Source organism: Gobius niger (genome assembly GCF_951799975.1).
Source record: "Gobius niger genome assembly, chromosome: 16".
Taxonomy (NCBI): domain Eukaryota; kingdom Metazoa; phylum Chordata; class Actinopteri; order Gobiiformes; family Gobiidae; genus Gobius; species Gobius niger.
In genome coordinates, this window is record NC_136867.1 from 25,401,146 (window position 1) to 25,415,116 (window position 13,971).

At 40.0% G+C, this 13,971-nt stretch overlaps 1 protein-coding gene across 1 annotated transcript in view; it reads right to left on the bottom strand.

Annotated features, from left to right (window-relative positions):
- Window positions 1-906: 906 nt before the first annotated feature.
- Window positions 907-13,971, bottom strand: part of LOC306975695 (otoferlin) — a 38,551-nt gene continuing 25,486 nt past the window's right edge. The window contains exons 32-41 of the mRNA XM_079573345.1: window positions 13,786-13,913; window positions 13,065-13,235; window positions 12,838-12,998; window positions 11,865-12,007; window positions 11,689-11,777; window positions 11,512-11,610; window positions 9,876-10,117; window positions 8,395-8,573; window positions 6,873-6,973; window positions 907-1,123 (exon numbers count right to left, since the gene is read on the bottom strand). Coding sequence (XP_079429471.1) covers window positions 943-1,123; window positions 6,873-6,973; window positions 8,395-8,573; window positions 9,876-10,117; window positions 11,512-11,610; window positions 11,689-11,777; window positions 11,865-12,007; window positions 12,838-12,998; window positions 13,065-13,235; window positions 13,786-13,913 — 1,494 coding nt within the window. The 3' untranslated portion in view covers window positions 907-942. The remainder of the gene's footprint in view (window positions 1,124-6,872; window positions 6,974-8,394; window positions 8,574-9,875; window positions 10,118-11,511; window positions 11,611-11,688; window positions 11,778-11,864; window positions 12,008-12,837; window positions 12,999-13,064; window positions 13,236-13,785; window positions 13,914-13,971) is intronic.

A 13,971-nucleotide genomic window follows, 5' to 3' on the forward strand; every position in this document is an offset into this window, starting at 1 on the left:
AGCCTGAAAGTTAACGAAATTGATACAAATGTTTTATAATTTGATAGACGCTGTTTTCCCTACAAGCATTTGAGTTTGCAAAATACTAAAGGAGGATAAAATTATTTTCATTTCATTTCTAGAAGTAAAATCAGGTATAGCTCCTTTAATGAACTGAAAATGCTTCCAAATTTCGGGTGATAAACAAAACCCATCGTGGTTAAAGATATTTCACCTCCCCCAGCGTGGTCACATGGGTCATAGCGATTTAGAGAAAATAAAAACTCTTTGGAGCCAGGCTTTTAAGCCGTTCTTGGGAGGTCGGAAGTGTCATTAGAATCAATGCTCCCAAGTGTCTTTTGGAGTCGCCCCTGGCCACTAGGGGGTGGTATTACAGCAGTGTCAGCTCCCCGCCATGAGGACCATACAGAAGCATGTTACTCGCCCATTGGCTGAGAGAGACGACTTTGGGCTTTGTGACAGTTTTTGTTTCACATGGATAAGTCCAGCCATTAGAGATATTAACCATAAACCAAGTTGAAAATTACCATAGTTACCACAAAAGGATTCTTAGCTGCACCAACAGTTTTCATTATAGGCTGTTAGCAATGTCCAGTATGTAAAATAATGGAAAATGTGCATATTTAAAAGCAAATTGGACACAACCAGAAAGTTTTAGGCAAATAATTGTGCTCAACTGACTGAAAATTAACAAAAATATTCTGAAAACCTACAGCTGAATGTGTTCTGAATCTTTTTGTTTTTTGGATAAACTGGTGGAGTAAAACAGGTGCCCCTACTTCCAAAAATGTTTTGATTTATTGCCTGTGAAATCAAACTAATGCTTTTCAATGACATGTTAGGCCTTCGTTTGGTGGTCGTAATGTTTCGCTTGTGCTAAAACATGAAAAATACAAACGTTGCTCGGTCGCTGTGAGAGAAACGAGTGAAGGATGAAGCGTCTCAGGCTCCGAGCATCTTCTTGACCATGTAGCCGGGCATGTTGTAGAGGAACAGGCCTATGATGGCCAGCAGGAGCAGCGCCGTGACGATCTTTATGGTGAGCCACCGGTACTGGTCACAAACCAAGTGTTTCGCCGCTTTGAGGGGGATCAAGAACCACAGCAGAGCCACGTCCGGACGACTGCGTGAGGACAGACAGAGGAGGCGTTAACGATGGGAGAATCTCAAATGTTTCCATGGGCAGCAGATAAATATTACTTTGGTTTAGGCCTGGGCATCGCTACATTGTTTTCAATACGGTTCTTTTTTTATACTAATAAAAAAAACAGTAATACTAACATGGTAATAAATTAGGAATAAGAAACAAAAATCATACACTTGTTATAAAGTGTAACAAACTGTGAATGTTGACTTAATGTAAGGCATTGTTGCATTTGTTATAAATATGTAACCAACTTAACTTCATTGTTAAGTAAGACAATAAGAACCAAAACATTGTTACTGTTGCAACCGCATTATTATTAAAGTATATGAATAGAGGGTGGGAGTTAACCTCTTAACTCCCGCCTGAACTGAGGATCTTTTTCCTCACGTCATCAGATTTTTATTCCATCATTTTTTTGTTGGGTGCTCAACTCACTTTTGTAACTTTTTTGTCATTTTTTCGTTGAATTTTTGTCATTTTTTTGTCACATTTTTATCCAATTTTTGTAATTTTTTTGTCACATTTTTGTCATTTTTTCGTCAATTTTTAATACATTTTTTGTCATTTTTGGTCACATTTTTGTCACATTTTTTATCACATTTATGTCACATTTTTGTAATTTTTTTGACATTTTTTTTGTCACATTTTTGCCAATTTTTCATCACTTTTCTGTCAATGTTTTCTCACTTTTTTTGTCACATTTCCATCATTGTTTTCGTCTCAGTTTTGTTTTTATTTTCACAGCTTTTTTCCAGAAGCTTTAGAACTGGGGTAAAGCCAAACTGGAGAAAATGTGCTCAGTTCAGGTGGGAGGTAAGGGGTTAATAAGCTTGTCTTCTTCCCACTCTTTTTCGAGCTAGAATGTTGTTTTATTTATTTATTTTTTTTTATCGCTTTGTTAGTCTGTGTTGAGTAGCTCCAAATAAAAAATCAAAACTTTCCATTTTTTTTCTAATATTTTTCCCAATTTTTAACACATTTTTCCCACCCACCAATTTTTACCTTATTATTTTGTCCACTTTTCCTAGCCTGGCTATCCCCAGAGGAACTATAGTGATATTTCGTCTGGGGACCAATTAATTTTCTTGTAGGAGAGGTGGTTTACGATCGTCCATAGCCGTTTATTGGGCTGAATGTCTCTCATGTGTTTGCAGTAGCCACAGCCAATCGCATCATCGTATCAGATGACATATGACGAACCCGCTGTAAACTTTCGAGCTAAACTACAACAACGCGGTCTAAAGCTTGATAAAAAGAAGGAGTCACTGCCGTCATGTTGGGTATGCAAATAAACGTAAAAAATATATATATATATATATCGGTAAAAAAACTTCAAGCGTCCGTATGTCGAATAGCTCGTCATCGTCTCGCCGTCCCTCCTCGTTCTGTGATTGGTTCCCAAATCCATGCGAAGATTTAGGCCATGGTCCCCAGGCTGCTGTTCAGTTCGAAATGATTTGAGCGCACACAGCATGAGTATTCCCAGGCTACACTTTTCCCCCAATTTTGCCACTTATTTTTCCCATATTTTTTTTTTCTTTTTGCAATTTTTTCACTTTTTTTCACCTCGTCTTTTGGCTTTATTTCTTCCCATTTCTGCCTGTTCCATTGTATTATTATCTTAGATTAGTTCAAACCGGCTCAAATTCAACATAAAGAACCTCGACTCAAGCAATTTAAGCCATTTTTCTAATTTAAGATAGTGATTGTTTGAGTGCGTAACACTTTGAACTGTACGATACAAAACCTGCTTCTCCTAATGAGCAGCTTGACACAAACAAAAAGCTGTTTTAGCCGTGGATCCTCAAAGAACAGATTAGGATAAGAACCTATTTAATATATATTCATATTCTCATATTCCACTTCCTTGAATCAACATCTCCAAGGAAAAAATAAATGTGTGTGTGTTATTCTGTTTGTTGGGTGAAATGTTACGTGGTGTGGCTTTAAATTCATTTTCAAATCGCTGCAGGACAAAAAAAATAGACAACAAAAGTACTTTAATTTCATGAAATATTGCATGTCTTACAAGCAAAGACAGAAGTAGCCAAGAGTTTTTTTTATCAACTTATACTTTTAATAAACTCATTTTCTTGATACAAATCAGAAAGTTCAAACGTTTAAGGACTTACGCGATACCTTAAGTCACACTTTTTATTGTTGAATAAATATAAATCAATAATGTAGCTCACACAACATAATGAGAAAATCCAAAAACAGTAACTCCACACTGTAATCAACTGGAAATGACTCATTAAACCTTTGTCTAGAGATGAAGTAAAACCATGTGTATAATTTAACATCCTCAAACAGAAATATGAATGTACAGCTAAAGGTTTTTTGTTTTTTACTATTTTTCAAAGAATATGAAAGATAACACTGTATATCATAGTTAGTGGTTTTGTGAAGCCATTTGTGGTGAAAAAACTGAATTTGCTCTTTTTAAATCATACTGAAAAAAGAAAGTAGGGGAGAACGGGGTAATGTGGGACAGCGGGCAGTGTGAGACACCCCCTGTATCTAGGCAACGGAACACAAATGTGATCATGTGACCATTATAAGTTCAAGCCCCTCCCATTCCACACTTGTCATGTCAGAGAAGCTGGAGCTGGTGCTGTGAGAGAACATTATCAAGTGTTGTGTCAAAACAAATTCCTTCAGGTAGAAAAACTTCTGTCACACATGTTGATGAACTTCCAACATGTTAACCCTTTATGTGCCTGATGCTAGTTAAAGATTAGCCTGAATTGCTAATGTTGTTCTTTCTAAAATGGTGGCTATGGGGTAAAGTGAGACTAATCCAGGTGGGTCTGGCCTGTGTCCTGAGTCCCAGGTTCTTCTAACTGGTTCCGATGGTCCTATGTTCTGGGCCCCAGACTGTGGACTCGCTAGCTCTGATTCTGGGCCTTGAATGTACAATTTCCCGAATAAATCTGAGGAGAAACTTTGAATCAGTGCAGTAATTAAACCCCTGCTCGTGAAGAAAACCTCCCCTCTTCTTTGCGAACTCCGCCTTAAGCGCCGAGCATCTTCTTGACCATGTATCCGGGCGCGCTGTAGAGGAACAGCGCCACCATGACGAGCAGCAGCAGCGCGCACACGATCTTGATGGTCAGCCATTTGTACTGGTTACACAGCAGGTGTTTGACGGCTTTGAACGGCGTGAGGAACCACAGGAGGCTGGTGTCCGGGCGGCTGGAGGAGCAGAGCGAGCGTTACAGCAGATGTGGAGCGATGTGCAGTAAATCATGTTTATAAGTTTGTACTGTTGGACTAAATGAGCTTACAGACATAGACGGGATACGGTTGGGTCCAGACTGGATGATTTGGAAAAGCCGACTGCTGTTATGACGGAAATAATTTTCTACGAAGTAAAATATAAATCAGGGATATAGGGCTGTGCAATTAATCGAAATTCGATTACGATTTCGATTACAACAGTAAACGATTATAAAATTAGCATAATCGCAAAAAATCGATTATAATTTTTTTTTTCAAATGTTTTTTTTTTCTCAATTTTTTTTTTAACTTTTTTTTTCACATTTTTAATTTTTGGATTTTTGTCACTTTTTTGATGGATTTTTGTCTTTTTCTGCTGGATTTTTGTCTTTTTTTTAATGGATTTTTGTAATTTTTTTGATGGATTTTTGTCACTTTTTTGATGGTTTTTTGTCATTTTTTTGCTGGATTTTTGTCACTTTTTTGCTGGATTTTTGTCACTTTTTTGATGGATTTCTGTCACTTTTTTGTTGGATTTTTGTCACTTTTTTGATGGATTTTTGTCACTTTTCTGATGGATTTCTGTCACTTTTTTGATGGATTTTTGTCACTTTTTTGATGGATTTTTTTAAAGGCAACAAATAATCGTTTGAATAATCGGGATTTCAGTTATGACAAAAATAATCGTGATTATTATTTTTTCAATAATCGAGCAGCCCTACAGGGATAGGCCAGTTTTCAGAGGATGAACCTCCCAATCGTGGCCCAAAGTTTTAAGCCCCACCTTCTCCAAATACTAAGACCTAGCAGGGAGGGTTAAAAACTCAGGCATGGTGAAACAGGTGAAATAGGTGACAGTCTAATGGCAGGACCCCCACAGCTGCCATTGAATAACCCCTGAGCAAAAATAAATCATCTGTCCACACTGATGCCACTAGGAATTCTTAAAAACGTCAGGCTGATTATTTATAAATCCTTTTTGTAGTCCCTCTGGGGGTAATACAAGTGTTAATGGGATGATTGGAGGGTCTTTCATCTCCCCCTGGTGTTTCTGGCCAGAAAACTACAATTGCAGCTTTCCTGCCTCCAGGTCAGAGACACCAATACACACTAATGTAGGGGTAGGCAAGTTTGTGTCACGGAGGGCCTTCATTTCCAAAACGCCAAGGGCCAAAATTCACAATTGCAGCCCAAAGTAAAGCACCTTTTTTCACATAATATATGACCTAATGTGGTGTTTTGTTGAGAAATGTGAAATATTGACAGTATTTTTCACATTTTAGAGTCCTTTTCACTTATTTGGTCTCTGCTTTCTGAATAAATGTTTCTTCCAAATTCTCTTGGGGGCCAAAGGTTTTAAAGAGGTTCAAAGAGGGCTGAATTTGGCCCCCGAGCCTGACGTTGCCTACCCCTGCACTAATGGAATCACGACGAAGAAGCTAACAGGCTAACGGGTAAAGCTAACTGCGGGCTAGCGCCACTTCAACAGTATTTACAGTCATTATCTCCATTGTGTAATTGTATGTACAATATCCCTCTCTCCCTTTGTCTTTTCTGTCAGCGTAGTATTTACTCTCACGAACAATTAATGAGTAAAAAAACGTAACTTGCTACAACACCTGCAGTGGCGCTTATGGCCTCTAGGGGCAAGAGTTACTTAGTTCTGCTTTAAGTGGGGATTGGGGAAAGGCTTGGATTTCACAAACACACGAGAATCCATCTTGATCTGCTTGAACCATTCGGGACCAAACCAAAAGTTGTTTGGGCCAAATAGACACAAACTGACCACGACAAAACCATGAAAATATATGAGGTGCTGCTACATACTCACAAACACACATAACACTTTTCAAAACCAAACTTTTAAAGGATTTTTGGTGTTTTTGATCCAATCAGCAGTAAAAGCACATCCTCTCCACAAACGAGTGAAGCCGGAGCGATCCCAGATTGATATCAGTGCTAATGTTATTGTCTCTGTAATATATATTTGGTTCCTGCAAGGTTACTTATGTCCTGCATTCTTCATAAAATCCATAACATAACAGCAGTGCAAGGCTTCAAATACACTTAAATTGACCCAGTCCAGCACCAAACGGACACACAGTACATTTAGAAAAACATAGACATACAGAATAAGTATTGAAGTAATAGTAACTTACCATAATGAAGATAAACTCAGGCCGAGGAGCTGTCACTTCTTACAAATGTCTTCTAAATTCTTCTTTTATACTTTATATTTATGTTTAGATTCAGTTTATGTTTTTTTTTAAGTTGTTTAAGTTCATTTATTGTAGTTTTATAACATGTTTAGTTCATTTAATCACTTTTGGATGTCGTCTAATCCTGGCTTTCCGCTTTACGGCCGACATGTTTGTGAAAAGGTGAAAGTAGGAGTCGAAGAAAAGCTCAAAAACACGTAGACGACACTGACACAGGTGGACACGGACACAGTTAGTTGAATGTTTCGTGTAGTTCTGTATTCAGGTTTATAGACGGCGTGTCGTACTTGGGTTTCTCCATGGGGTCTGGCTCGTTACGTCCGTCTCCCGCTGGACTCTTCTCGGCCTCCTCTCCGGTCAGAAGGTGAAGCTCCGCCTCCACTTTGCCCTGAAACAACCAGGAAAAAGGATATTTACAGACACTAGACGCAGAAATTATACGCAGAAATGACTATTGTAGCCATACAGTCCAAAATGTAAACAACAACACCTGTATCTGCTGCACCTCCTGTGACTTTACCTCATTCAATTGCTAACTCAAAGAAAATGCCACATTAGATTATTTTTAAAGTGTCAGTTCAGCATCAATTCTTTAAAAGTCAATTTTTAACAATAAGCAATAAAAGTTGGAAAACTGGGAAAGTTGATGCTACAACGCTCTGTGATTGATAAACACCAAGACCCCATAAGAGTGTTTCCTTAAAGCTGGGTACCTGATTTTTTTGCTGTTGTAGAATACATTTATTTTTGCCACCTCAGAGTATGTTGTAACACAGCAAAACACAGATCTTGTTGTATTGTCTTCACCTACATTTTTACTGAGCAATGGATGATAGAAGTCTAATCTAAATTAGTGGAATTTATCTTGGGGTGGCCGCCCATGCATCACTTTGTCACTACTCAATGCTGTATATGGGTGGGAAATGTGCATGTAATTACATTCTTTGAACAATTTGAATACACAGGAGGGATTGTGAGAGCTAGAAACAAGGCCAAAACAAAAAATGTTGCTGTTTGAACAGGAAAAATGAGGTACCCCAGCTTTAATTTGCAAAAGGAGTGAAACAGCGCTCCCAATTTGACGCTGGTGGCCAAAAAGTGTACTGCATCCATACTTACCATTGAGAATGAATGGGAGAGAGTTGGTATTAACCATAAGTAGGTCACCCTCTGGCGGGCCAACATAATTGTTCCGGCGGGCCAAATTTGGGCACCCCTGTATTAGAGCGTGACCTTTTTTTTTGGTCAGGCAGTGAATCTAACATTGGTGTCCACTCCAACAAACAGAGGAATGATGGGAAAACTGAATATTTAAAATTATAGTCAGTATTAACCTCTTAACCCTTGACAAAAATGTGACGAAAACGTGACAAAAACGCAACAGAAAAGAAACAAAAAAGTGGCAACAAGCGATGAAAGTGTGGTAAAAAATGTGATGAAAACTTAATCAAATAAGCAATGGGGAAAAAATGTCCAGAAAGAACTTATAAGGATATTAGTTTTGTAGGTCTTAGCTTTCAAATGAGGCGTTACACTGGCCAAGTCGAGAAGCTTTTGGATTTGGGTAAAGCCGAACTGGAGAAAATGTGCTCGGTTCGGGCGAGGCTGGGGGTAAGAGGTTAAAGCTTTCTCTTTGACAGCCCGAGTTGAAAAGTTAATTGGACACAACGGGAAACTTTTGAGCAAAAATCTGTGAAAAAATGACCTGCAACTGACTGCGTGTTCTTGTCAAACTTCTGATGTAAAAAGTCGAGCCATTTTTTCAAAGAAATCTAGCCTCAAGGCCTGTTAGAATCAGATCTAACGTACGGTGAGCTCGAACTCGTCATCTTCGTTGCGGGCGACGAAGGGCCACCAGCCTTTGATCCTCTTCTGTTTGAAGATGGACACCATGGGAATCTCGCCCTCGTTCGTCACCATCTCGAGCGTGCACTGCTTCGGCGTTTTAGCCCCGCGCGGGAAACGGTTCAGGTCCAGCTCGATCGCGCCTGCACAAATAAAGACAGTTCAGCAATAAACGAAGGGCAGCGACGAGTCAAGGTTTAGGGGAAGAAGGTTCGTAACTCCAAGTCAAATGTGATGCTTTTTGCTGCCAAAAAAACCCATTTCATTTATGATTTGCAAGCATCAGAAAAATGAACAGAAATGTTGATATTTAAAGTGATAGTCTGTAAGATCGAAAAATGAGGAGAAAGAGAGAAATGTCAAAGCTCGTCTCATTCGTCCACGCATAATCCTGCCAGACTAAAGGATAGAACTTACGCCTCATTTACACCGAGTATGTTATGTCCACGGCCCGTTTTACGTACATCAAATCACACTTTCTAGTTTACACGGTGTCTTTAATCCGTCATGTAATAGTGTAGCCTTTTAGAAGGTCAATCATAAGCATTCTAATACTATAATACGGTAATATGTTTAGACCTACAGACTGTCAATTTAAAAGAGCAAAACATATGGTGCATTTTCAGCCAATAACTGCTGTTGAGCTTTATTGTAATCATATGTTTTGTATTTTTAGACAAACTAAAGCAGAACAAACACCCAAACTACCAAAAAATGCAATTCAGATAAACTTGTATAAGGCAGCGTCTTTCAAACTTTCCACACCAAGTATTAACTCATACAATATTGTACCTTCCAAGTGCCTGGATGCGACTAAACCGGATCTGAATGGGTCTAAAACTGACCTAAATTATATTTAAACTGAGGCAAACATCGAGCCTGAAAGAATTACACACAAGAATTAAAGTAGAGAAAGACTAAATATTTACGTAATCGAGAAATATTTTCTTGAAATAAGTAGATTTGCCCTTCATTGGAGTAGGTAAGGGAAAAATCAGCATTTCTTGCACTGATTTTTTTTTATAAAATACATAATTGCTCTTAAAATTAGATAATTAATCTCAAATTTACATGAAATAATATGATTTGTACTTATTTTAGGAGCAAAAACTGTTGGCAAGTACTACATGGCAAGTCAAAATGATAAAGATTTTTTTTTTCACGGTACAAACCGAAAATGTATGTGTCTGTCTTCAAGAAGTGACCAATGTGGTAAATGGTCAGTCTACCCCAGTGTAAGACGTGATTATTATTTAATAGGCTACAGTCCTGTCAGGCAAATCACAGCTCATAACGATGTTTTCTCAATAGTATTCTCCTATTTACATTTTATGTGGCCTGTGACCTGCTTTGGCTGCTGAATTTCGGCCCAAGACCCAAAAAGAGTTTGACGCCCCTGCTGTAAGTCATGGCGCCTCTTATTGTCACATTATCATCATTATTACCCAGGAAGTCGTCTGCGGAGAAGTGGTCGGCGTCCCACACTTGCAGGTTGAGTCTGGGCGGGATCTTGTACTCGGTCTCGTCCCACGCGAACATGGACTCCTTTTTGGAGATGACGATCTTCTCTTCGGCCATGAGGTAGTCGAAGGGGTAGAGGAAGCGCCAGTTGAAGTTTCCCTCTCCGGTGATGGAGTGGTAGTGCACGTCTGTGTCCTGCTTATCCTCCTGCTGACCCTTCAGCCAACTGCAAAAAAACAAGAAAGAAAGAAAGTGTTTTAGTGGCCACAAATGCAAATCATCTGTGTATATTTCCCTGCTTAAGATTTGCAAACAATCCATCAAATGTTTGCCCTAAATTCACAAATAATAAGCTGTTTACAGTCAAAATCATATTAACCTCTTGTGGCTTTTTATCACTTTTATTACTTTTTCTTCAGTCGCACAGGTTTTTTGGTATCTTTTTTGTTACATTTTTGTTGTTTTTCCGGCCCATTCAGTGTCACTTTTTTGTCACTTTTTTGTCACGTTTTTGTCGGTTTTTCATTGCTTTTTTTGACACGTTTTTGTCACTCGTTTGTCGCTGTTTTTTGTGTGTTTTCATCCTCATTTTTGTCACTATTTTGATGCTTTATCAAGAAGCTTTTAGATTTGGGTAAAGCCAAAAGTCTTGAAATTGTCTTGGGACTCAGTATGTTGTTCTATTCTCCAGAGGTGTGAGACTTGAAAGTTACAGCATTTAGTGGCTATTTTCCGCAGCCACACAGAGCCCAGTGACAGCGGGACTGAAGGCTGCGCGGAATCTACTTTGAGCAGGGGCGAATCCCAGTATACAGGGGCTGGGGCATTACAGGGGAACCACTGACAGAAAAACTGCCAGAAACTAACTAAAATAAAAATATTCTCTTATGGTTATCTTTCAGACTGCAGGGAAAAGCAACTCATGTTTAAAAGACTCTGCTTCCATTTTTTTGAAGTATGCCCCCCAGGCCCCCTTCCTTAAAATGACCATTTAAAATATATATATTTGAAATTTGACGATTTAAATCCAAATCCATTAGATTTTTAAGTTTGCTTTTAGCCTAAATTTTCAAAATTGCTAAATCTTGAGAAAGCATTTTATATTTTCAAGTAGATTAAACACATTTTGAAAATAAGAATTAGGCTTAAAGGGGCAAGGTGCAAGTTAGCCATTTTATACTCACTACTGCCACCTCAGGTCATACGTGTAACTGCAGCTTGTATATTAAGCTTGTGCATGACGGCAATTTGGACCCGAAGTAACAACTTTTTGAGTGACAGTGCAGGATTTTAGAGGCAGTTGTGGTGAATATGTCTGAGCTCATTCTACACATTAGGACATTGTTGGACCATGTAGGGGGAAATACATAATTTTAACATTTTAAACTCTGTATACTCCCTTTAACGCTGACGTTTGCGACTTGAGATGACTTGCCAGCTAAAGAAAGACTTGCCTTGACTTGACTTAACAAAAGCTATGACTCGACTTGACCCCATGACCAATTGACTTGGACTTGCTTGGAACTTGGACCTTCACGACTGGGATTTGACTCGAGACTTGCATTTAGTGACTTTCTCCCACCTCTGCTATTCTCTACCATGTTTGTGTAAATGTCTTACCCTCGCACAAAGATATCGCTGGATTTCTCTCCGGTGAAAATGTCGTCGTCTTCCAGCACCACCTCGTCTGTGTTCCAGATGATCACCCTCAGCTCAAACCTGGACAAAGCCGGATAAAGAGCAACAACTCAGAGAAAGCTTTGGCAAATGTGAGAGACTCTATATCAGAGACGGTACTTCTTTGGTTTTCTCGGTGCGATGTCAAGAGCAGGTCCCGGCGCCGTCATGTCTTTGGGAAACATGTCCACCCACATCTCTATCCTGCCCTGGAGGCCATAAAAACATCAACATATACCTGTAATACGATATGACTGCTTTACTATGATGAATACTGATCTAGAAAGAGTCAGTACCTGCTCGATGCCGGGTTTGTCCGGGTGCAGCAGAGGTCTGGTCTCCACGTGCTCGGGCACCAGTTTACAGCCCGCCTTCGGGATCTGGTCCCAGTGGTTCAACACGCTCAGAGCCACGTGATCGTCCGTCTGCTTCTTCAAACCTGACACGAGAATCAGCGAGATGTGGACAAACTGAACACTGCAAATATCGTCAGCGTAAGATTAGTTGATGTAATATCTAGATCGCAGGAAGCCACACTATGTCGCAAAATAACTGAGGTCCGTCCACCACCACTAATGGAGTGAATGAATAGTGCCACTAATTCATTTTCTCATAGATGAGGTGTGGTTTACAATCGTCCATAGCCGTTTATCGGGCGCTACGAATGTCTATCATATGCGTTTGCGCGTAGCCACGGCCAATTGCATCATCATATCCGATAACGTATGACGTACCCGCTGTAAACTTTCGAGCTAAACTATTTAGAACACGGTTTAAAGCTTGATCGAAAGATGAAGTCGCTTCTGCTGCTGTCATGTTGGATCCGTAAATCCCTCCTCGTGCTGTGACTGGTCCCCAAAATCCATACGAAGGTTTCGACCATAGTCCCCGGGCTGTTGTGAAGTTTGAAATGATTCGAGCGAATGGGTATTCCCAGGCTAAGAAAAGAGAGATTTCAAAAACGGCACTTCATATCGGTATCGGACCCCAAAAATCCAATGTCGGTCGGGCCCTACTCCATTTTACCCTTATTTTGGTTCAGAATGTGTATTATTACAGTCTTACTTTGGCACAATTTGATGAAAAACAAACTTATTTTGGTTTGTGTTTGGTCTTGAAAGTCTTGAAGTTACTTGCTAAAATATTGCAATAAAATTGTTAAAGCAATATTGTCATTTATCGTCATGTTGCGTGGCCCCATAACATACATTATGGTGCTCATCAGGAGATGAAAAGAGGGATAACAGTAAAACGCTAACAGTAATGTACCGTTTTCGTCTTCGACCTCGGTCGGTCCCATGAAAACCCGGTTCTCAACCTTCACTTTCCCCTGTGGCCCGTAGTGAGGCCCGTCCAGCTTCCCGTCTTTACACATCTTGGCCAGAATGTGTGTCGGCTTCATCGGGTCCCGCCATACGTTGTACCCGTGACTGAAAACATAAGAAGGATATTAACTTGACTCCTCCGCACTGCAGTAGATGATGAAGCGTCCGTACATGGCGTAGGTGCGAGCGAGGCCGCAGGTCGCCCGGTGTTTGCTGTAGAAGCGGTTCTCCAGGTCGATCTTGGTCTCTCCGATCAGGTCGTCTGTCCCCACCAGGTCCCAGTCGTAGATGGCCACAGCCAGAGTCGAGTCCATCGGGAGCGTGGCCTCAACGTCGAACGACCTGAAACAAAAACATATTTTTAGAGAAAATGATTGCTGTATATATATTTGTGTGTGCAGTACTTCGTTTCATCTAATTCATCAATCAACTCACAGGGCTGCACTGAACACTAAGGCAGTAAAACAGAGTAATAAATATAAAAGTATAAAGTCAAAATTCAAAATACCCCAGCTTTAAGAATTTACCTTTATATAATACCTGTATGAATATCGTTTCATTCAGATTTCAATCCAGATCTGTCCAAATGTCCAATTTTCATTAATTTTCATTGTGGGCTGCACATTGATTCCGTCAGATCCCGTCAGATTTCAAAAGCTAAACATGGTAGGGCCCGTTTTGCCAAAAAATTGTCTGAGGGTCACATTTAGCCTCCAGGCCGCACCTTGAGCAACCTTAATCTGCACTGTGCAGGTGACCACTCGTCCAGTCCTGCTTTTTGTATCTGTTCAAAAGCAGGACCACACGTGTTTGTAAAGACTAGGAGAAGTGTGTATTCTGGCTGGAGAGGCCACTGTGCAGGTTGGTCTGAATATCCGTGTGCTTTACTCACTTCCCAAACACGGGGTTGAGCTGTTTGGAGAGGTAGTTCTCTTTGTCTTTGATCTCTGTCTTCCCGAGTCTGATGGCGATGTACGGGTCAGCTTTACCGTTGATGTCGGCCGGATGCAGGTCTGTCGCCTGATCACAAACGAACAACAACAGTTTTCTGGATTTTCTTCATCCATGTGGTAGAAGT